This window comes from Tamandua tetradactyla, chromosome 20, assembly GCF_023851605.1.
Source record: "Tamandua tetradactyla isolate mTamTet1 chromosome 20, mTamTet1.pri, whole genome shotgun sequence".
NCBI lineage: Eukaryota > Metazoa > Chordata > Mammalia > Pilosa > Myrmecophagidae > Tamandua > Tamandua tetradactyla.
In genome coordinates this window covers 10,573,590-10,596,547 of record NC_135346.1, presented here as the reverse complement: position 1 = coordinate 10,596,547, position 22,958 = coordinate 10,573,590, and the positions used below count along the sequence as shown (strand labels likewise).

The 22,958-nt window shown below is 58.7% G+C and overlaps 2 protein-coding genes across 4 annotated transcripts in view; one reads left to right on the top strand and one right to left on the bottom strand.

The window, feature by feature from the left end:
- Window positions 1-6,844, top strand: part of LOC143664917 (prolyl 4-hydroxylase subunit alpha-2-like) — a 211,622-nt gene extending 204,778 nt beyond the window's left edge. The window contains exons 13-15 of one of the 3 annotated variants that reach the window (XM_077138379.1): window positions 4,390-4,475; window positions 4,563-4,668; window positions 6,604-6,692. In XM_077138379.1, coding sequence (XP_076994494.1) covers window positions 4,390-4,475; window positions 4,563-4,620 — 144 coding nt within the window. In that variant the 3' untranslated portion in view covers window positions 4,621-4,668; window positions 6,604-6,692. Of the gene's footprint in view, window positions 1-4,389; window positions 4,476-4,562; window positions 4,669-6,603 lie in introns of those variants that run through there. The other 2 variants (XM_077138378.1, XR_013166678.1) reach the window with 2 other exon arrangements.
- A 2,685-nt stretch (window positions 6,845-9,529) lies between these two features.
- CSF2 (colony stimulating factor 2) lies at window positions 9,530-12,610 on the bottom strand. Its single transcript, XM_077138034.1, has 5 exons — window positions 12,393-12,610; window positions 11,373-11,581; window positions 11,239-11,280; window positions 10,540-10,665; window positions 9,530-9,866 (listed from the first exon to the last, which is right to left on the bottom strand). Exons 2-5 carry the CDS (start codon window positions 11,523-11,525, stop codon window positions 9,765-9,767), a joined length of 423 nt encoding a protein of 140 aa, XP_076994149.1. The 5' UTR covers window positions 11,526-11,581; window positions 12,393-12,610; the 3' UTR covers window positions 9,530-9,764.
- Window positions 12,611-22,958: the final 10,348 nt, after the last annotated feature.

Here is a 22,958-nt window from a genome sequence, read left to right as displayed (position 1 = left end):
TCCCCAGCTGGTCTGTGCCTATCCTTTGCAAGCTCTGGCTGTGCCTGGGGCCTGTCAGCATTTGCCAATCTATCTGCTACTGCCAGGAGTCCCCAGCTGTGTCTGTCATCACCTTGCTGGGTCTGTCAATAGCTTGCTGTGTCTGCCTGTGACTGCTATACCTTAAACCTGGCAGACTCTAGGGAAAGATACAAGGGGCTTCATGGTAATTGGGGGACCCCGCCCATGACTGCCCGATATTTGTGTTTGGTTGCCACAGAAGGGCCTGAGGCTATGTCTCTATCTCTGAGTGCCTGTAAACACAGGGACCTTTGGTGTGAGCATGGCCAGGACATGCTCTTCTTGTAGCTTCTTCTGACCTCTGCCTGGGTTCTGACCTTACTTGGTATGCATTTCCAGAGGTGGGATCAGTGGGAGAGAGTATTAGGGCCCATCTGATTCCCGGCCCTTCTGTGAGCCTGGGGTGGGCACAGCCCTGCCCCAGGCCTGGGGAGGGAGAGAGCTTCTGTTTCAGCTGAGGAGCTGGGAGGGCCCCACAGGAATTGCTCCAGTGGGAAAAGGGGGCCTCCGGGCTGTGGAGGTCAGCCTGGAACAGCTTCCTGGGAGGGGGGAGAGGAGAGACTGAGAGGTATGTAGTTTCTGGGTCCAAGCTGTGGCTCCAGTAGCCACTGCTGTTCTCTGGGCCTCCCCTCCCAGCACATGACTGGGTCCCGCCCTCATCCAGCCTGGTTGACGAAGGGCCTGGGTAGGAGCCAGCCCTCCACCATGAGAGCCAGGGGCTGCCCCAGACTCTGGGCAGGAGGAAGTGTGACACATTGCCAGAGAGCTGGGCTTCCCTCCCTCCTGCTGCTTCCTTTGAAAAGATTCCCGAATCTGTTAAGTGGGAAAGAGAGCAGCCAGCTGTACTGGCCTTGGGTTCCCAGCCCCTTTGGCTCCTGGTGGGCCAAAGGGCATGCTCCCAGCTCACCTCTCAGATGCTGTTGATAAGGATAATGGTAACAACTTCCCTGCTGTGTACTGAGCATCTTGTTATAAGCTGGTGCTGATCTTTGACCCAAAATGCGTTTTCTAAACTTTAGGAAATTCAGGCAGCTTTCCCTTCCTGACTTCCATAAAACCTGTGAGCATTTCTTTTAATCAAGGATGCAAAGAGCCTCATTTTCATCAGACCCTGGAATTCAGCCGGCCACTGCTGTCATTGCGCAGTGAGCCCCTGTCCCACCTCTGGAGAAGATCATAGAGCAGTGAGGTCACCTTGGCAGTTCAGAGCAGACATCGCAGACCTCTGAGGAGCAGATAGAGGGCACCCCCATGGCCCCAAAGTAAGCATGGAGGAAGAGGGCGGCCCAGTGGAGCCTCTCCAGACCCCCACCCTACCCCCAGGCAAAAGACATGCGGCTGGAGTCTTGCCAGCACGGTGTGGAGTGCAGCCCCCATCCAGTGTATGTCCTTAGGGGCTCTGGGAGGCCCTGAGGAAAGTGCTGTGCTGCTGTCCCAGGCAGGGAGAGGTGCTGTCGGGGAACAGAGATCAGCCACTTGGCTGGGAATGCATTCCAGGCAGAGGGGCAGGTGACAGTAGGGGAGCCCAGGACTGGTGTGAGGGGGATGGGGCTGGAGGCGGGTCAGGGCGCAGCGCGGCTAGTGGGGGGCCGCAGTAGCCATAGCGGTCAGGCTAGCCCATTGGCCAGCAAAGTCTTGGCACTCAGCTGGAGAGAGCAGGCGGGAATGTAAGCACCTCTAGGGCAGGAAGAGTCAGCTGTTGTGTTCCCGGCAGTGTCCCAAGAAACCTGGCACTTCCAAGTACCTAGGGCTTCACAGGCATTCAGTAGATATTTGTTGAATGAATCAATGGGCAGATGAGTGCCATGGGGAGAGAAGCAGGGACATTTGAGGGACGTGCAAGGCGGTCACCTGCCTGGGAAAGGGTGGCAGGGGTGGGGGAGGTCCAGGGCCAAGCAGTAAGGATGAGGAGAAGTGGGCAGATGTGAAAGTGAGGGTGCCAGGGACATGGTAGTGGACTGACCAGGACCCTGCCCAGGACAGCAGCACAGCACTTTCCTCAGGGCCTCCCAGAGCCTCTAAGGCCAGACACTGGAGGGGGGCTGCACTCCACACCGTGCTGGCAAGACTCCTGCCGCATCCACGTCTAACTGGGTCCTTCTTGAGCTCAAGCCCCTTGAAAGAAGATACTGGAAGTGGAGGCAGCCCCTTCCTAGCTGAGACAGCATGGGGGACTGGCAAGAGATGAACGGGGTGAGTTCTCCTCGGATGGCTGGGCATCCTTCACTTCAGCTGCCCAAGCCAGGCTCCCAAGGGCAGGCCTGACCTCAGCCTAGGGTTTTGTTGGATTTAAGTTTTCTTTCCCCAAAGTTGGCTTGTACGATACGGAGGATTAGGCAAGACTGAACAATGTAGAGAAGAATTACCAATAATGATGAGGACATTTGGAAAGCTGCCACCAATCATGTGAGGGGAGAAGAGAGATCCAGTTTCTGGTGGATAAGCAGGAAGCAACAACATTGTTTATGGAATTCCTTTCCTTAGGAAAATGTTCAGCTGTGCTTAGAAAAGCTAAATTATGTATATCCTATGACCCAGAAATTGCACATCATTCCAACAGAAATGCATACTCATGCTTACCAAAACATAAGAACAGAAATCTTCACAGCAGCTTTGTTGCTTTATTACTATTAGCCCCAAACTGGAAACAACCCAAATATCCATCAACAATAAAATGGGTAAATAAATTGTGGAATAGTCATACAATGGAATATGACACAGCAGCAAAAAGAACAGGCCATATCCACCTGTAACTACTAGAAAGAATTTCACATGCAAAATGTTGAAAGATTTCAGACATCATAGAGTGTGATCTTTCTTAAATGAGGTTTAAGACTGGTGACAGGTAGAGCCGTGGTTCTGCTGGATGGGGCGGTGGGTGTTTGCCGACTAGGAGGAAGCACAGGGCGCCTTTGGGGTGCTGGGAAATAGTCTACCTTTTGCCCTGGAAGCTGGTTGCATTGGTAGAAACATAAAAATTGACTCAACTGCACACGTTCAATTTTCATATTTTATTGTAGAAAATAAAACCATTTTAAAAGGTTTCTTCCCCAACTCCAGGAGGAGCACAGGGTGCTCCTTCCCCTTGGGTGAGGGTTCAGCTGGCACATCTGAGGCAGAGCCTGGGGGGCTTGTACTGATCTTCCCTGAAGTTGAGAAAAAGAAGGTTTTCAATTCATCATCTCTTAAATTGAAAGAGCAGGACCAGCCAGAGATAACATCAGCGGCGGCAACATGAAACTGTTTTGCTGCTCTTATCTTAAACCACAGTGAAAAATAACTTGTGAAGCTGCATCTTTCCTGGCAGCCGTGGCTCAGGGTCTTCTTGCAGGAGGGAAATCGGTCAGCCGTTTCCGAGGCGAGGTCTGGGCCCAGCAGCTCTTCACAGGGCCTCGAAAGGGGGCTTCGGTGGGGCCGGGCCGGGGGCTCTGTCTAACTGGGTGGCCCTGAGGAAGTCCCGCCCCGCTGCCCTGGCGCCACCTCCGCCTCTGCGCTGGCTGCTCTACAGGCCTGGGTGCCGTGAATTTTCTGGCCTCCTGCTCCCCAGAGGTCGGGGAGGCTTGCAGCAGACAGATTTTGCCCCCTTGAAGCCTGGCCTCCGGGCGCCAGGGCTTTGCCTCTGTCTGGGCCTCCCTGTGTGAGTGTAAGCCCACCTAGGGCTGGGACTGCCTAGCCCCAGTGCCCCCATTTCACAAATGGGAAAACTGATGCCCAGAAGAGACCTAAGTGTCAGATTTCTTATCTGCAAAGTAACAAGGGAGAGCGTCCAGGACAGGAGCTGCTGGGTCCAGAACCAGCAGCTGGGAGAAGCCTGGGTGGCACGGTATCCCTGGGGCCCCTGCAAACCAGCCCTCCACTTCCTAACATGCCGACTCCAGCTGCCAAGCCCGCCACGTGCAGGGGCACCCACCTAGGCAGGTGGAGGGCAGGGGCTCGGGTACACGGCTCACTTAGGGCTCTAGGGAGCAGGCCACATGTGCAGTCCCCACCTGTCCAACGGGGACAAGAGTCCCATCTCCCAGCACCGGGCAGGATGCCTAGACACTCCCTGCCCGCTCCGGTGCTTGCTGAGAGCTGTTCTCCCCCCGGGGGGCGAGGACGGGGCGAGCCAGGCCCCTCCTGTTGCCTGTCCTGGCTGGATAAGGCGCTGCCCTGACTCTCCCGGGCAGGGCGCCCTGCGTCTTCAGGGGTGGGGCAGCCCTCGCTGTAGGCAAATCACCTGCGTTTTGGTTGCACAACTGACATGGGCAGTCGGTCAGTAGGGTGCAAGCCATCGCCAGGAGCCCGTTACTTTTAGGGTCACTGAGGATGCACGTTTCCTCTAAGCAGGGCCACAGTGGGATGCCCACCACAGTGCCGAGTCCTGACCTCAGACCAAGCCGCGGTCACGTTTGCAGCAGTCACAGCTTTATAAGGTGAGAGCTCACCTGCCACCCCACCTCCCAAGGCGCCATCCCAGTTCCTTCCAGCCCGTGGCCCACACACGGGCAATTTTTACTCAGCTGTCACCTCAGCACCAAGGCCGTCCTGAACAGCTCACAGGCGAGTTTATGCCCATGATGTTCCCTTGTGGGTGAAGGCCTCTTCCTCCGCGGAGTCTACTTGACTGTGAGTGCCCAGCTGGCCGGTGTGGCCCGCCTGTGGCCCATGACGGCGGCCGTGTGGGTGCCCTCGGGGGGGATGCTGCTTTCCCAGGCTGGCCTATGAGACGGGGCCACGCTGCTGCTTTCACCCAGGATTTCCCAGGCCCCTGCTTCCAACCCCAGGGCTCGTGGCACCCTGTGGGGGACAGGGACCCTAGGGAGAGGAGGTCATGGAGAGTCGAGGTTACCCGCAGGAGGTCCCTGAAAACGAAGGGACTGTCTGCTTGTCCTGGAAAGTCTTGATGTGTGAATGAGCCCATCTCCTCAGCCTGTTTTTCCTCCCAGCAGAGAAGGGCCCAGCAGAGCCAAGGCAGGCCGGTCCCCAGCGCACCTGTGGAACCTCCTAGGGAGGGATCTAGCTAGGGCCTGTTTCCCAGTCTCCCAGGGAAAGGGGGAGGCTGCCCCAGGCCATTCTCAGCCAATCCGGGATCAGAGTCTCTTGGGCCCAAGTGCCCCTCCCAGAGTCCCAGCCCTGCACCCCATCAGCACTTCCGTAGGTCCCTGGGCAGTGTGCCAGCAGGCTTCCGGGGACCTGTGGGCTCGAGCCTGCCTGGCCGAGAGCAGTACCCACGTGGCCTCCCACCAGGATCTGGTCCCAGACCCACACCCCTCTCCAAAGGCAAGCCGGCTTGGGAGGAACCAAAGCGGTCCTCAGGGCAGGGCCTGTTTATGGGTGGCTCTTAGGTGGCTTTGGCCAGGGCTTGAGGTTCTCACGGAATAAGGGGCAATTATCCATATAGTACAGCCATCCATCCCACCTCCCCAGCTTTCCTATGCACCAGAGGAGGTACCAGAAGCTCTCTTTCCACCTTTCTGACCTCAGTTTCCCCAATTATAGCATAAGGTTGGACCAGTTGCTCTGAGGACCTGCGGCTTGGTGATGGCTCTTACCTGGTTTGTGGTCTGGCCTCTGGGGCTGGAGCTCACAGAAACTGAGGTACCTGCCCACAGTCACACAGTGAGCTCACGGCAGGCCAAGCTTGTGCATGCTCTGCTGACCTGGACATGGCAGTGAGGTGACTAGATGGCGGCCTCTACTGTTAGGTCCCTCAGGCTCCAAGTGGGGGCCAGGGGCCCATGCAAACCAGGAGGAGGCTGGGGCAGTGAAGTGATGGGCCTTCCTGCCTGCGTGTCCCAATAGCCCAGCCAGCCATGCAGCCTGCAGACTCCACTGCCAGCTACGGAGGGGTGGCCTGGGGACCTGAGCACCTGTGTGAGCACCCGAGGACAGGAGGCCACAGCCTCTGGTGACTGGACCACCCTTTCTGTGGGCCAAAGCTACCGTTGGTGCCCTGGACCAGCCCTCCTGACCCCTGACCCTGAACCACAGGCGACTCTCCATGTTCTGAGATCGTTTGGCCACTTTGCTGTTACACTTGCTGGTCCCCAGGCTGATGGGGCCCTGCAAAGGTGGAGAGCAGAGAGTGCTGGTTATCTTGGGTGTGGGCAGGCCTGAGCAGGGACTTCACAGGTGGTCCAGGCCAGACAATGGCTAGTCCTTGCAGGCTCCCCGCAGGTCTGGCCTGGCCCTAGTTATGTTTCAGAGTAAATAGATCTTTATCTGTCCTGATTTGGGGAAGCAGCTCCCACTCACTCCAGGCTAGGACAGTCTCCTCCAGAGAGACCCCTGGCCCTCCAGGTCCAGAGCCAGGTTGTGGAGCCATCAGCTGTCCCTCAGCCTCCACCCTGAACTTCACACTCTCACTCGCAGCGTTTGCACACCCAGGCTTTATTGAAGCAGCAGGTGCTGATGTGTCAGTTACAGAAGATATCTCAGGCACCCCCACCCCCGCCCCATTCCCCACCCTTGGCCTCACCAGCTGGTCCAGCCCCCAGCAAACTTCGACCCCACCCTGACAGTGAATTATTTTTGAGACTTCTTCAATTCTGTTTTCTGCAGCTCTAACCGTGTGCACCAGGTTCCCATGAGAGGACGGGGTCCCAGAGGCTGCTGTCATTCCTCTTACATGACTTCCATCCTTCTATGGATGTGACCACACTCTGCAAGGCTTCCTTGAACCGTGAGAAATTACTTTGCTCAATAGTACAGTTCTTAGGAGATTCTGTTGGCTATAAAAGAAACATGTATTTTAAGTCATCTTCTTAGCAGAAAAAAATAAAACCAAACTCTGTCCTCCCAACCACAGGGCCTGGTCACAGCAGGACCCAGGGTTTGAGATCATGCAAAGCTTAAGGGAGAGAGCCAGCAGGGTGTAGGCAGGTCCCACAGCTGCTGGGAACAGGGTTGTGAGGACAAGCAGGGGAAGTTCACAGGGGGCTGTGGAGGGGTGGGCAAAGGGAGAGGAGCATCTTAGTCATTTCCCTGCCATATGTTCTCCAACTCCACTGTCCATCCCCCCACCAAAGGTTTTGAGAGGGGGTCCCAGAAGATGCCCCAAGGCCAGGGACAAACTGGATCCCCACTGAGATCAGCCCTGAGTGACCTTCCCTTTTCCCCAGGCCAAATCCACAGCAGGCCCTGCTCTGACCTGTTCTCCACAATCCCTGTGCCTGGGAGTTAGGCAGAGGGCATGGACAGAAACCTCCAGAAGGAACTCTGAATCTCTGCCGTCCCACTCCTAGCTCCCCCATTTCATTTCCCCCCATCAGTGAGTGGACTTTTTGGGATCAGACACAGTCCCAGAGAAGAGTCACCCATTTGGTTGGAGTAGTGCCTTGCGTATGTGTAAGTAGGGTCCGTCAGAAGCCCTTTGCCCCACTGGGCCCCTGGCCATGGTGGCAGAAGAATTATGTTTCAGGTTCCCTTAAGAGCAAACAACAACTTACTTTCAGCTTTGGGCAGATTTGGGTGAGTTCTTCCATGTCCTTATAAATCTTGTTGATGTGATGGTCATTTTTATGATGGTCAAACAGCTTCTTCAGGGTGGAGATGAAGCTCTGCGTGAACTTCCCGTAGCAGGACTCCTGAAACAGGGTTGGGGACGCTGGGATGGTGGTGGGGTAGGGAGGGCTGTCAGCTGACCCCCAGCCTCATGCATCCCTGGCCACCCTGGCCAGAAGGAGCCGTGGCCCCAAGTTCCGAGGCCCTCCCCTGCCTCTTCCACAGGATGCCTGTGGGCCCTGTGGGGCCGTGCAGCGGGGGCAGCGGGTATCTGGCCTCTCCCTGGGCCCAGGGCTGCTTAGGGATGGTGGCCAGAGAGCATGGAAGGGTTCCCAGCCGCCCCCATGGGCCCCAAAGCTCTGGTCTTCCAGCCCTGGCCCCAGCCACTGGGTCATCTGTTGGTTGAGTTGGAGGCTCCTTCCTCAAACACCAGGCTTCTCCGCAGATTTCTCATTCCAATGCCGTGTGTTCTCTCTGCCCTGGGTGCTGCCTGGAATGATCTCTCCCCCCGTTAGGCGTGGTCGGAAAGGCTAAGGGGTCACTTACCTCACTCGTGTTCTGGGGCCTGCTGAAGAAACCCTGCAAACAGAGAAGTTGGTCAGAGACACAATGAGTCCCTGAGAGCAAAATCACTTTTCATGAAAACCCAGACTTACGTCGTATATAACGTGGTCAGCCAAAAGTTCTTTCTGAATCTCAGCACAGATGGCTGTGTGATTTTCCTGGGGAGATGCAGGGACTGTCTGCAGTGGGATGGGATGGCTCCATGATGCCCAGAGCGCACCAGCCAGCAGCAGGTAGAGGTGCATGGTGCCACACGGAGGTCGCTCCGAGCCGGTCCGAGCCCTGGGCTTGGCAGCGCTGCCGTGGGGAGGGATACCTATATATGCAAGTCTAAGGAAATGCTCGATTTCTTATCAGTCATCGCTGGCTTACGAGGAAGACAGAGAGGACCTTATCACTGGGCAAGATGTGCTCTTCGTGCATTTTTCTATGACCACAACACACTTCATGTGTTCTTGTCTTTGCGGATATTCAGGCTCCATCTGAGAATGCTAATGCGCAGTCAGGCCAGAGTCATGAGTTCTGAGCGTGCTGGGGGAGGCGTTGGCCAGGACTGGGGCGTTTGCAGGTGCTGGGGGGGGGGGGTGCTGCAGAGAGCGAGGGGCTGGCACCAAACCCGCCCCCCCGGCCGGCCTGCCGTCTGAGTCCTGGGCATACATCCACTTCCTCGCTGCCCCCAGAGGGCCACAGGGGAGGGGTCGGCTGCTGTTTTCTCAGCTTGAGGGCCGTGGATTTAGGGGCAAGTGCCCAATTAGATTAAAACCGATGTGGAAAACTAAAAACCCATTCAGAAAACTGACGTCTAGAGTCATGTTCCAATAAATTATAAACTTAGGTTCTGACTCTCAAAGATTAAGATGACCAAATTGGGGGAAAGTCTGGTAAATATGCTGAGCTCTGACCCCTGTGGTTTGGTTTGGTTTTCCCTGAACAGCCAGTCTATTTGCTCATCTACCCCAGAAGGGGGTGAGGCCCTGTGTGCGTGCGTTTTGTGGGGGGGGGGGGGGGGGTGTGGAGGGGGGGGCAAGACCCTGGGCCTTTGAGGGGCACAGGCGTTTTGCCAACTGCCAGCAACCCCCCAGGCTCCCCCAGGAAGGACCATCGCCCCCTCTCTGGGACAAGTTTCCAGCGGCTTGGGGGCTCAGACTTCCGGGAAAACCTTTCTCTGAGGTGAGGGCCTCAGGCATCCAGGGAAGCACGTCCAGGTGTTTGAAGAAGGCTCCACCCACGTGGGACCCCGGCCTCCCCTCTGCTCCTGGGGGGGCTGCCCCTCAGACAGGCCCAGCCCACCGCAGCCCCCTGCCCCTTCCCTGCCTCCCCGCTTCCTCCCTTCCCCGACCCTGTGTGGGAAAGGAGCAGCGCGCACCTTCGCTTATTGTGAAAAATGAACCAGAAAACTGCATAAATAAGAACAGGTCTTTCATAATTTATTATGGTAAAACTTATCAAATAAATATAGAGTTATATAAGCTTAAATAAATAAATAAATAAATAAACCACATAAATACATAAATAGCACGCTCCCCGCCAATGTAAACTAGCCCCACCCTTCCGAGGCCCACACGGTGGTCCCCCCAAGCGAAGGGCCTCAGTGGCGGGCTCTTGGCAGCTGGGGGAGCAGCAATGTGTGCAGCCCCGGGCGTGGCCGGCTTGCCTCACTTCTGGACCCAGCAATCAAAGGGGGCGGAACGCAGAAAGCCTTCCAGCTTCTGTTTGAAATATTTGAAGGTGATAGTCTGGATTTCACAGGACGTTTCCTTCAAAAAAAAAGCGCAGAAAGCGTGAGTCCGCGGCCTGACTGGCTCCCAGGGACACGTGCTGGCGCATTTCTGGGCCTCTCAGTGCTCAGAGGTCAAAAGGCCCATCCTGGGGCCCGCCCTCCGGCCTGGGTCAGGTGACACTGCTGCCACCAGGGCTCACCAAGGGGTGCACAGCTCTGCCAATGGCGGAGGGGCTCGGGGCGTGGCCAAGGACCAGGTGGGGGCCTGCCCCGGGTGCCCGGGAGGGGCAGGAGTGTTTGGGGCCGCGGCCATCTCAGGTACACCCTGCTTCCTGCTTCCAGGCAGCCGGGCTCCCCACGTGAGGCAGGGGAAAGTCCTGCGGGGAGGCAGCCCTGGGCTCCGTGCTCCCCCGGGACCCGGCAGACCCCGTGTTCCCGTGAGTTCGCTGCACCTCTGGCCTTGTGGATGGTACCGCCAGCAAGAGCAGGAGCAGCCACAGCACCGCGAGGGGCCACCGTGGGCCTCGGGACGCCCCCGCTTTCAGGACAAGCCCTGAAAAGGGGCTGCTTCTTCCCTGGCCGGGCCAACCCTTAGTAATCTGTTGACATGGAAACCCTCCTGGGGTCCTGAACAGCCTGAGGACTCACCCCCACCTGGGCCCCACCCTCCCGACTGAGACCCACCTCCTGCGCCCCAGGTGGGCACTCACCGGGGTGGGGGGGCAGTGCTGGGCGTAGTGGCCGGCGATCATGGCCAGGGGCCCCTGCAGCCTGGTGAGGCCACCCCGCAGGCCCTGCGTGTACAGCCTCAGGCGGGTCTGCAGGCAGCTCGGTTCCTGTGGGGAGGGTCCCTTGGTGAGCGGGGGCCACACGCCCTCAGCTGGACACAGGCCACCCCCATCTCTCCTTCCTGTCCCCCAACAGGAAGGCCTGGTAGGGCACAGGCCGGTTCCCGGCTCATTTTCTGCAGGGTCCAGCCGGTGACACTGTCCTGTCCGCAGCGGGCACGAGCCCGACCCTCCCCGCTCCCAGGCTCGGGTCCCCCCAGCCAGCACAGCCGCCCTCACCTGGCCTGGCACCTAAAGAGTGTCACCCCTCCCAGGGAAGGAGGTCACTTGGCCCCACCTCTCGGGAGTAGGGGGCGGGGCGAGGCACTGCCTGGATTGCTCCTAACCCCCCTGTGCCCCGTCTCCTGCCCCTCTCCTCAAGTATCCCCCGCCTACACACCTGTCCCCAGGTCACCCCCAGTCCCTTGAGTGCTGGGGCGGCCAGGGGCTGTTCAGCTGGTCCGAGGAGCCCAGCTGGCGGGCACAGGGGCCAGCAGCCTCGTGGGCACCGGGCCTCAGCCCCTCCGCCCTGCAGCCTCCCCCAGCCCACCGGGGGGAAAGGGTCGGAGAGCAGCGTCTTACCTGGGGATTAAACACATCAGTGACAACTTCAATGGTTTCATTCTGTGGAAAAGAAAAATGCCATGTTATGAAGCTGACAGGTGGGGCGGGTGGGGGCCGGGGGGCAGTGGGGGGAGCCCCTGCCCCTTGCTCACCGTCCCGGCCACAGAGTCTTCGCTGCTGTTCAGGAGGCTCAGGGCTTCGTTGACGGCGTCGACATGCCCCCTGGCCCGGGTGACAGGCCCGAGTGTGGGCGCCGAGGTGCTGCAGGCCACGATGCCCAGGAGAAGCAGCTTCTGCAGCCACATCCTCCTGAGGACTTTAGCCTTTCTCTCTGAGCACTGGGCTCACTGGCAAAAGAGCCCTTATATACACAGTTAGAGGAAATGATTAATGGTGACCACAGAACGCCAGGGAGGCGGGGGAACTACCTGAGCTGTGGAATCTCCTGGCCCTTATCAGCTGCACATGGGAACTGTGAGCCTTTCCCCTGGGTGGTCAGCCTCGGGGCTTTTCTTTAAGGAGCCCCTCAAGGACCGGCAGCCCACTGCCCACCTCCTGGGGTGCTCACCAGCCCTCCCTGGCCAGTGGGGCCAGCCCGAGGCTGTCCCTGCCCTCTGGAGGGCCTCCAGACCCAGCTGGGACTACCTGACCAGGGGAGGCCGAGATGGAGCACCGCAGGTGGCAGGCTAAGCCCCCGGGTCCCCGCCCTGCCTGCTACCCCAGGGGGCCCTTGGGCAAGTTTTGCCTGCTCTGGTGGTCCATTCTGACCCCAGTCTTCCCCTCCCTCCCACCCTGGAACCCTCCTCTCCTCTGGCCACAGTGAGGGACTTGAGTATGACAGGGTCGCTCGCAAGCCTGTCCCACTGTCCAGCCAGATGGCACGAGCATGCAACGGCTCGGCCCAGTCCCCACCAAGGACCCAGAGGTGTCCACAAGAGGGCAGGGGGGTCGGTGTGTGTCCAGATAGCAAGATTGCAGAGCATTCCTTCATGGTGAGATCCCATCTGACAGCAGTGTGGGCTCACACAGCTGTCCTTAACCCCTACGCGGTGGAGGAGGCTGGGGCTCCCAGCCAGGGCCGCTCAGGGCCCTGCCCTGAGTTCCAACTCCAGCAGCACCTTGCCAAATGATTCTCCCCTCAGGGCCCTGTGAGCCTGGGGCCGGCACCTCACCTCTCCGTGCAGGCCCTAATGGACCCTGGCCCACGGCAGGCACCAGGGGCTTTGGGAACCGGCTGCCGGGCCGTGGCTGCGTGAACTCCAGGTGGAGGGACAGTGGTTTCTCAAGGGAGGTCTTCCAGGCTCCGTTTCCAACCCGGTCCCATCCCTACCTCCAGCTCAGGAGGCCCCTCAGTGGGAGCAGAAATTGCTTCTGGTAAAGTCACAGGTTCTCCAGGGGACACAAGTGTTTGATTTTCACAATAGAGTTTGGAGAAGGCGGCACGAGTTTGTGTTTGCACAGGGGATCCGGTTGCAGCTGCCTGTACTGCGCGCCTCACGGCTGCATGGGCATGGGGACACCTGTGTATGTTTCTGAGCGTCCGAGCCAGTGCAAATAGATGTCTGTATGTGTGCCTTTTTGGGGGGTAGGGATGGAACTGGTGTGAACAGGGTGTAGCTGTGGGAGTGTTGTCCTACCACCTGTGGATGCCCCTGCGATGTGAGATGCCCCACGTGGCTGTGATGGCTCAGGGCCCCGAGGCCGGTCCCGCCTCAACCAGTGGGCTCGGACCCCGGCGTGGGTGCTGTGCGGGGCCTGGTGAACAGGCACCTGCTGGGTAGTGGGAAGCTTGGACTATGCCCTGAGCCTGGGGCCCCAGCAAGCTTTGCTGTCAGACAGGGAGCTTGCAGCCCTGGCATGGGGAAACCAGACCTTAGAGGCTGTGTCCCCTCAACCAGGTCCCCCGCTGGCACCTGGGGCACACTGTGAGGCCAGCCCCACCCTTCCGAGGCTTGTAGAACGTCCCTGGGTGACCAGGCTGGGGTAGGGGTGGCATGTTGAGCTCCAGATCCTACCTCTGTTTCCCAACGTGATCTTTGCTCAGCCCCTTCCGGGAGCTCTCGGGGGTGCGCGGGGCTGGGGGTGGGCTGCCAGGGGGAGGAAAGAGTACCAGAGGCAGATGCTCATGCAGGGGTCCAGAGGCTGGTGTGCCCACTGGAGACTGGAAGGTCACTTTCTTCCTGGAAATGAGTCGTTGCAGCTCAGTCAGAAAAACTTTCCAACCTGTGCCAGGCCCCAGGCTGGGGCAGAGCGGCCAGAGCCTCCTACTGTCCTTGCATCTGACCCTTGTGGCCCTCAGTCTGGTGGGAGAGACTGACCACGATGGCCCTGGAACAAGGGAAGCTTAGAGACGAGGGATCCCAAGGAACCACCTCTCCCAGTTGGGGGTCCAGGGAGATGCTGCTTCTCGGCAGAGACCAGAAGGGCAAGTAGAACTCAGTGGGCAAGTCTGGTGGTTGGCAGCGGGCATGGAGGAGAGGAGCAGGGAGTGCTCCGGAGAGAACCACAGGGGCCCAGGCCTCGGATAGGGCGGAGGCGGCATGGCTGCTGGTGCAGGGGGCCGGTGTGGCGGTGCTGTTGGGGCTGGGGTCTGAGTAAAATGAACCTGGACTTGGTCCTGTGGCTGCACCAGCCTGGGCACTGCTGCGATAGTGATTGTGGTGGGGTTATGAATATGGCAAAGAAGGCGCAGATTCTAGAGTGCTCTAGAAGGTGATAGATGGGATTCAATCATTCATTTGATCTTTAATGAGCATTTACTAGTTTTTCAGCAGGGAATGACTGGCACTCACAGGGCCTGCCTTCGTGCCCTTTAGAGCCCCATTGATGGAGGAGCAAGATTTCTCTCTCGTCACCCCCGTGAGTGCGCTGTGCTGTGAGTAAAGCCAACGTCCAGGTGTCCAAGGCCCCCAGGGCATGAAAGGGTCCCCTGCAGGGACGGAGGGCCCGGGAAGGTTCAGGCAGCATCGGCATGGGTGCTGAGGCCCCGCGGGCTGTGCAGGATGAGGGCTGAGGGCCCAGAGAACAGCCCTGCTTCAGGGAGAGACGGGCTGGTGACCAAGGGCGCTGGGAGGCCCAAAAGGAGGGACGGCAAGCTCCGTGGGAGGGACCCGCACCTGCAAGGCTGAGGTGCCGGAGCCGGCCGCCACGGCTCAGACGCTCATGGGTGCAGTGTGAGGTCCGTGGGCAGCCACCCATCTTTCTTCTGGAAAGATGACATCAGGGCTGCGGGCTGCCACGGCAGGTGTTCCTAGATTGCACCGCGTGGAAGGAGACAGTGAGCACATCGGGGCCGTGCGATGAGTCAGGCTGCAGCGGCGAGCGCTGAGGGCACCGTGGAGGGCGGCAGGGCCTCCTCTTTGACCCCTTCCTCCAGGGCCAGGAGAAAACCCTCTGGAAGTGGTTTCCTGTGAGCTTCCCTCCCACAGCCGCTGGGGGAAGCGGGGGCTTGCGGCCACCCCGGGATCCTTATCGCAAGCGGAAGTTGTGGCAAGGAACAGGTCTGGGCCCCCCACACCCCGTGGGCCCCTCAGTTGATTGGACCCTCCCTCCTGCCTCCCACCCTTGAGTGGGGGGTCCTTGTTCTCACTGGGAGCCTGGGATCCAGGAGGCCAATGAACGGCCCAACCTACATAATCCATGACGACAGAGGTAGGATTTGAACCCACATCCGTTCCTGCTACCCTGGTGCTTTCCACTAAGTCAGGGGTCACAAAGCCAGGAAATCTCACCACCTGGCTGGACCAAGGTGGACCAAGCGTGGTTGGTTTTCCCCTCAGCGAAGCTGCAAAGGGAGACCCCTGGACGGTGTGGACAGGGAGGCTGGAGTGGCCTGGGACTGTCCCAGGAGGTCCCAGAGCCAATGGGCAGCACTTCCCCACCAGACCCTGTGCCCTCGGCCTCTCCTGCCCCAGGCTCGGCGCTTGTCCCTGCCCAGCCAGCCCTGAACCCGGGGTCGCCAGGAAGAGCCCTTCCTGGGCCTCGGCTCCCCCATCTGTAGAGTGGGTTTAATTACCACTGGCTCACGGGGAAGTTTTTGTTTGTCAAAACTTCCACAAAAATTACCACTGTGAGGAAGCACAGTGGGAGAACCCTCCCAGGGAAGAGGCAGTGCTCCAGCCCTTCCCTCCCCGCCCCCCACCCCCAGCTCACGCTTTAGGAGGTTTCTGGCACCCACTCTGAGCCAGAGGTTAGGACCCTGCTGGAATTGTCAGGGACAGCTGCCCATTCCCCAGTCATAGCCCCAGAGAGCCTCTTTCTGGGCAGACATGGGGAGGTGGAAAGTGGGTCCCCACCCAGAGCCAGAGCTCCCGGGGCCTCGCCTTGCTCCTGCCACCACCCACGGGAGACCCAGAAGCAGGGACAGCGCGAGGGGCTCCTCCCTCCCTGCGAGGGCCGCTTTCACCCCAACTCAGCCAGACTCATGAAGCCACGTCTCTGACCTCCACAGCCTCTGGCCCAGGCTGCCCACTCCTGCACCCGCGGGTTCCTCCCCAGACGCGCCTGAGAAAGACCAGCCGCCCTGGCCAGCTCCACGTCTGCTCCGGCCCCCGGCCTCGCCGCTCCCATCCCGCTGGGGGCACCTGAGGCCAGGCATTCCCCAGCACCCTCTCAGCCCAGCTTGGGGCCTGCTGCGTGACAGCCTCCAGGGCTCCATCCCGCAGCTGCGGGAGCAGGGCCAGGATGAGGCTCCGGCTCCCAGGGCACCATCAGTAAGAGGGGAGACAAGGAGGGAGGGGAGTGCATCGATGGGACTTGGGGGTGTGGAGGGGGCTGCAGGGGACAGGGCGGCGGCTGCTGCTTGGGGTTCTGGTTCAGGAAGCTGCCTGATGGGGGAGCCCCAAGGTGCTGAGAGATTGGAGGTACAGTCTGGGCTGGCCGGACATGGCAAGGAACTTCCAGGACGGGCTCAGCCAGTAGTGGCGACTGGGTCAGAGGTTAGGGTGGGGTCGGGAAGTTGTGAAGTCTTCTGATCTAATGATTTTTCCTCCTTTTTCTTCTAAATTTAGCTCCCAGTGGCTCTTTCCTCCCAGCTGGGCATGAGGCGAGGGGACACAGATTCAGGGGGGTTGGGGCATCCACGGGGGGGTGGTGGGGGTGCACCGGTGAGAGGAGAATCCCAGCACAGGGTTGGGGGGGTGCTATGTGGAGGGAGCGGGGCCTTGGGTAGGCCCAGGGACGCCAGCTTTGAGGTGGGGGCTGAGGGCTGTGAGCCCACCCCACCGTTCAGTTTATTCCTCTGTTCCTGCCCCCCTGCCCCCCTCCCGCAGCTGTGCCCGTCATGTCCCCTGCATTCCCCCCTGGTGTGACCCCTGTGAGCACACACCAGCCATGGCCATGCCAGGCCAACCCACCAGGCACCGTCCTCCCCTGTCTCGCCTTTGTCCGCCTCTTTAGGAAAGAGCCATGGGGAGATGAGTTAAAAAGAAAACGGGGGAGGAGAAATCATTAGGCCAGAAGCTGTTACAGCTGCCCGAAGTCCTGAGGTGCCCCTCGGTGCCCTGGGTTGGGGGCTGGAGTCAGGACCTGGGTGCTGCGAGCAAAGCGGGGGACCCTGGCTGCCCCCTGCCCCCACGTTCCTCCAGGCTGGCGGGCCAGGGTCCCCGTGGCGGATGTGGACTTCCCATGTGGGCAGGGCAGCTGGTTCTGGATTGAGCTGCTTCTGGGACTTTTCTGTCATGTCCCAGGGCTCATGAGGACTCCTCCGGAGGCCCTTTTGGGGACCACCTGCTGGCACTCTAGGTGATTGAGATTGCAGAGGGTCCTAGCCTTGAGCCCTGCCCAGGCTCCCTGTCGTGCCCTCTGCTGCTGGGTAGGGCCTTGCCAGGGTGGGGGTCCCTCACAAGACCCAGGCTTGGGGTCCAGTGGGAGTGATAAAGGTGACCTGAACTGGGGCCAGGTGGCCTCTGAGAGGGCAGGAGCTGGAAGGTTCTTCAGCATCCCCGGGGACCTCGCCTCCCTTCCTAGGCCCTCTAACTCCCCTACCCACACTCTCATCTCCCTCCCTCTGGGCCGCATCTCAGAAATGTTGTGACAAGTCCCCTGTGCTGGGGATGCCGCTGCCCCTGTGTGCTGCAGGCAGAGCTGGGGCAGGTGTCTAGCTGCAGGTTGGTGGGGGTGCTTTGGAGATTACATGTGAAGGCGCTTCCCAGACACTGCCCGGAGCTGGGTCCTAGGGGGGGACACTAGTTCCCATTCCTGGCTGGCTGAGCGCCTCCACATGCAGCCTCAGTCTCCCTGTCTGTAGAAAGGAGAGTGGGGCGCAGGGGTCTGAGCTGTCTCAGGGCCGTGAGAAGAGTGGGCTTTAGTCCTCCCTGGTGGGCAGCTTCTCTGCCTCAACTCCTCCCCACACTTGTTCCCCACACTTGTTCCCCTGGCTGTGGGGCGGCTGAGTCATGTGGATTTTCCTGGAAAGAGCCACTGGGAAGCCCAGGGCAGGGCCTTGGCCTCCTGTGGCCGGGAGGGGCTGGTCCTGGGCTGCCAGGGGTCTAGGGCCGAGGCTTGTGAGGAAAAGCAGTTCTTGAGCCTCAGCCTGGGAGAGCAGGGCCAGCACATTTATTGACTACCTACTGCATGCACCCACCCTCCCTGATGCAACACTCCCAGACTCTGAGCCGGGACAGGACAGTACCATCGGGTGCTGTAACTTCCCAGGCCTGGCGCAGGACACAGCAGGTGCAGGGAGGGGCCCCGGGGCGGCTCCCCAGGCTGTGGGTCCTTCAGCCCCGGCAGATCTTCTCAGCTTGGCCGGGATCACAGCCCATGGGGTCTCCCGCTGGTGCAAGCCGGGAGTGTCGGTGACCCCGGGGCAGCAGCGGGGAGGGAGCTTCAGCCCAGAAGGACTGCGGGGCCTTGGCGAGCAGGGCGGCCGGCTGAGGGGAGGGCCAGGGCATGGCCTGAACAGCGTGGCAGGTGTGGCCTGGCCTGGAGTCCGCGTGGGGTCGGGTGGGGGCTAGGGGAGGCCTTGAGCCCCCGCAGGGACAGTCCCCGTCCACGGCGTCTCCCCGAGAAGTTGCATGGGCCTGGCGGGGGTGGGCTCCACTGCCCTGGATTCAAGACCCGCACATGAGGGTGGGGTAGGAGGAGGAGGGGCAGGTGGGCGTGTGGTGGCTTTTGGCAGGAAACATGGGGAAGATTCAGTGAAGAGAGGATGAAGCTGAGTCATTGCTGCCACTCCACTCATCCCCAGTGCTGGAGCCCGAGGTCCAGTCAAGGGGAGGCCCCGGGGTGTGAGGGGGACTAGGCCACACTCAAAGGCCCCTGTGCCTCAGGGGGCCGCGGCCGAAACCCATGCTTAAGGGCTCAGAGGCTCTCTTAAAAAAAAAAAAAAGCAGTGCCTCAGTTTCCCCTTCTGTAAAATGGCGGTGACCAGAGACTCCATGAGGGTGGGGGGGGGACTCTCCGGGTTAGGTGTTGCTGGCCCTCCCTGGACTGAGCACGGGCTCCTCTCCTGGCCCGCGCCCTGCCTGCCGCGGCCTGATCTGGGCAGGTCAAGGAGGACACGCAGGCCCTAGCCACAGAGAGCCCCCGGCCCCAGCCCCGCGGGCCCCATCCTCCCTGGCGCCCCCTCAGCCCCCCACGCTGCTGGGCTCTCTCCCCGTGGTCCTCCTGTTTCACACGCAGGCTGCGGCCCACTTATCCCTGCCCTCCCTGCCGCCTTGGCGCTTCCTCCTCAGGCCGTGGGGGGCTGCACAGTGGCCATGCCAGGCCACCTCAGGGAAGGGGAGGCGGGAGGGGGGAGCAGACCCCGAGGGGCCTGCACTGTGGGGCCTCCCGCCCCCGCGCCTCTCAGCCCTTCTCTCCCCGGCGAGCTCCTCTCCTTTCTCAGGGTTCAGCACTTCGCCTCTGCGGGAAGCACCCAGCCGTGGAGCGTGTGGGACGTGGCTGTGCAGAGACCACTGGACAGGCCGGGGCGGGGGCAGGCCATTGGGGCCGCTCCCTCTGCCCGCGGCTGACGGCTGACGGGGTGGGTGCAGTGCGGGGCTGAGATGAGGATGGACCGGGCGCAGCCCCCTGAGGTTCCTCCCTCCTTAGGTACTTTCTTTCCTGCAGAGTTTCCCCTTGGCTCTGTTTCTCGCCATTTCCAAGTTTTTCAGTCAAGAGCATTGCGGCAGCTTGAATTGTATACCCCAGAAGACATGTTCCTGTGGGGGTGAGCCGATGTAAACAGCGCCTCCGGGAGAGATTTTAGTTAGGTGCGGCCAGTGGAACCTGGCTGGGCACTGCCCCTTTGACCGGAGGCCTTAGACATGAAAACTGCCCACCGGAGGGAAAACCTTCCCACCTCTGAAACCCAAGCCAGTGCAGGCCTATTGCCAAGCCCACCCATCCTGTGGGATTTGTCTTAGTGGCGGGCAAATTAAGACAAACATAGGTTGCTCTCCCAATGAAACACAAATATCTTAAAAAGTAAAATAAAACTAAAATTTCTGGTCGAGGGAATCTATTTTTCTACCAAAGAGGCTCCCTGGATTCGGGAACTTTGACCTTCAAGTAACCAAACCACCCTGGGATTTATCATGGGGCATTGCTGCCACCTGGTGGCTATTGGACGTACAGCCCCAAACCTAAAAACACCTGAGCCTTGAAGAAAATAGAGGAATTGGGGGAGATGAGTCAGGCCACCCTCCAGATCAGGGGGTCATCATCCCCTCCCTGCAGACCGCCAACCATGATGTAGAGGTGACCAGCTGACCACCGTTTGCTTCTGAGCCCCACCCTGGGCCGAGCCTGGGCCAAGCTGTGATGGCCCTGGGCCAGGGTCTGAGGTTTGGGGTCAAGCGCAAGCCTGGGTGGGGGAGCCGCGGCCGTCAGCCCAGCCCCAGCCTCGCTCCAGGCCGCAGGTGGGACTGCAGTGCTTCAGGAGAAGGGCAGCGGCGAGAAAAGGGACAGATTGGAGGAAGAACGGCCTCAGAGGCAGAACCATGGACGCTAAGGTCTGAAGCCGAGAAACCTCAGGTGCTGAGAGCAGATCCGCCTTTGCTTGTGGAGGGGGTGAGTTTGCCCTGGAGGCGGAGAGCGAACCTTCTGCTTCGATGTTCAGGAAGAGTTCTCGTGTCCAGGCCCTGGGGATTGGGGAGCCTGACTGCCACCCCATTGTTCTGAAGGGGTTGTGAGGTTGCCCTGGAAATGGCAGAGAATCCAGGTGCCGCCTGAGTGGGGCCAAAAAAGTAGTTTCCCCAATGTTCCCCAATGTCAAAACCCTCACCCCAGCAATTAGAAGGAGCAAGGTCACTGCATGGCCCTTGGAAAGGGTGGACCTGTCGCTTATAAAGCCCCAAGGACAAATGACTCACAGATTTTAAAATCTAATGCAGTTTGCCCTGCCGGTTTTCTGAATTGTTTAGGTCCAGTGACCCGTTTTCCTTCCAATTTCTCCCTGTGGCAATGGGATAGTTTATTCTATGACTGCTCCTTCTTTGTATATTGAAAGAAAATAACTTGCTCTAAGTTCACAAGTCTACAGCCAAAGAACTTTGCTTTGGAAAATGCCATGTCTGTAACTGACTTTGATGAAATTTGGTACTGTTTTTGAGTTGGTATTGTATTTGTATTGTTACTGAAATGATTTAAGGTTTTTGTGACATTGTGATGAAATGAATATATTTTGCATATGGTAAGATTTAGCACATTGTGTACAAGACAGATGAGCATTATGAGGGAAAAAAGTCTCTTATTTTTCCTCATCAGAGATTAAGTATGGTTCAAGGCGATGTGTCGAGTTGCCAAATTGACAAGGGGTGGACACTGCAGTAGTTAGGTTCAGGTGCCAGCATGGCCAGGTGATAGTGCCCCTTTGTTCTGTTGCAGTGGACGTTAATCATTATCAGGTGAAATTCATTTATTGTTGATTACTTCTGCTGTCAGTTAAGGAGCCTGCCTTCCACACACAAGGAATGACGTTTAATTTGCTTAGCTGGAGGCTTAAAAGGAGAAACCCATCAGGCCGAGCCAGGGTAAGTTCTGCAAGGCTGAGGTGACCATGTAGGTGGAGGCTGAGAAGCATGAAGAAGGGGTGTCATTTGTCTAGGCAGCCTCGTGGCTGCTGTGTGTAAGGAGATGGGTGGCTGGGGGTGAAAGGAAATACAAGCAACAGGAGGGAGCAGGTTTAAATGCTATGCTGAGGAAATGGGTGGAGTACAGACCCTGGGGATTGGGAAATTAAGTATCAGACCAAAAACGCTCATATTTGCATTTCCTAAAACTCAGGCTGGCTCCCCTATAGACCACAAATTGCCCCGGTGTGGGTTCCACTACCCATTTGGTGCAGAGAGGCTGCAGGGGCTACTGTATCATCAGGCAGGAGAGCTGGGGGCCTGGTGGGGGGAGACTCCAGACCTGGAAACCCTCGGAAGGCTGGAACTGGGAGGCCCAGGTGACCTGCATCTTCAAGGCACAGTGCACTGCAGGTGCTCAGAGAATAGCCATTGTTGGAATTGGGCCTCGGGGATGTGAGAGATGCTACTGCAGTGTCTATCAGGGCCACTAGGGGGAGGCATGCCCCTGGGGAATGCTCTAGGGCCCTGCGAGGGGACTCAACTGAACTCAAGTCCTGGCTCCACCAGTTACTTGCTGTGCAACCTTAGGCTAGTTGCTTACCTATGCTGAGTCTCAGTTCCCCATGTGTAAAATAGGGATACCATACTCTGGGTGGGATGACGAATAATTTAGCACAGACTAGTGCCTGGTACATGAAAAGAGTGCATTTAGCACCCACAATTGCTAACACTGATAATTCGGGGTATGAGGGTGGCGGGAGGGGCAGGGTGAGACAGAGCTCACTTGGGCAGGCCTAAAGGTTGCAGCACACTGATTTCATCTAAAATGTCACTGAGACCCGACTCAAATAGAAACACTGGCAACAAAGCAGTCGTGGAGACAGTGAGGTTTATTTTCACAGATGAGTAGAATCCAGTTTGAAACCTGAGGTACAGAAAAATGCCCCCTAGAGGCCTTTGAATTTTATTCAGAGGGAGCTGAGCAGGACTCCTCTGCTAAAATAAATATGCGTCACATTACTGAAGGTAATAAATAAATACATAAATAAATAGACTCAATAGAATAAGACTGAGAACATATTCAAAAAAGGCCAAATGGGAGCTTCCCATTTCAGGAGTTAGGTGGCTGACAATGCCTGTGACTCCACAGGAGGACAGGAAGTCCTGCCGGGCGGGGGCGGTGAGAGGGGACCCGTCCTCAAACACCTGGCCTGCTGCGCGTCACAGCAGCCTGGGAGGAGCCGGACGTCTGACTGAGGAGTCCGGGCTCAACATTTGCCATTATTTACAAGAAATTCATGAAGGACTAGCAAATACTCGCTGAGCTTCTTCTCCAGGTCTTCCCAGTCCTGGATGTGGATTGACATTTCCTGTGAAGACACCAGGAGGCGGGCATTAGACGAGGCCAGGTGGCAGGAGGGGTGGCGGGCTGGGGCCAGGGCAGGGCGTGGTGGGGGGCAGCTTACCGCGAGCTCGACCTCGAGCAGGGCTTCCTCGAGTTTCTGAGGGAAAAGACCAAAGCCGGCGGTCAGAGATACCCCAGGAAGAGGAGTAGGCCCTGCCAGTCTCCTCCCCAGAGGCAGGGACCCCAAAAACCCATACCTTAAGATTAGCCTTAATTGATGGCCCAATGTCCTGCGGGAAATGCGTAGCATTCAGGAACACATGCAGGTTTGACCTCAAAAGGTCAGTCTTCTAAGGTGACAAAGAGTGCATAGGTGAGGAGAAGGTTGGGAATAT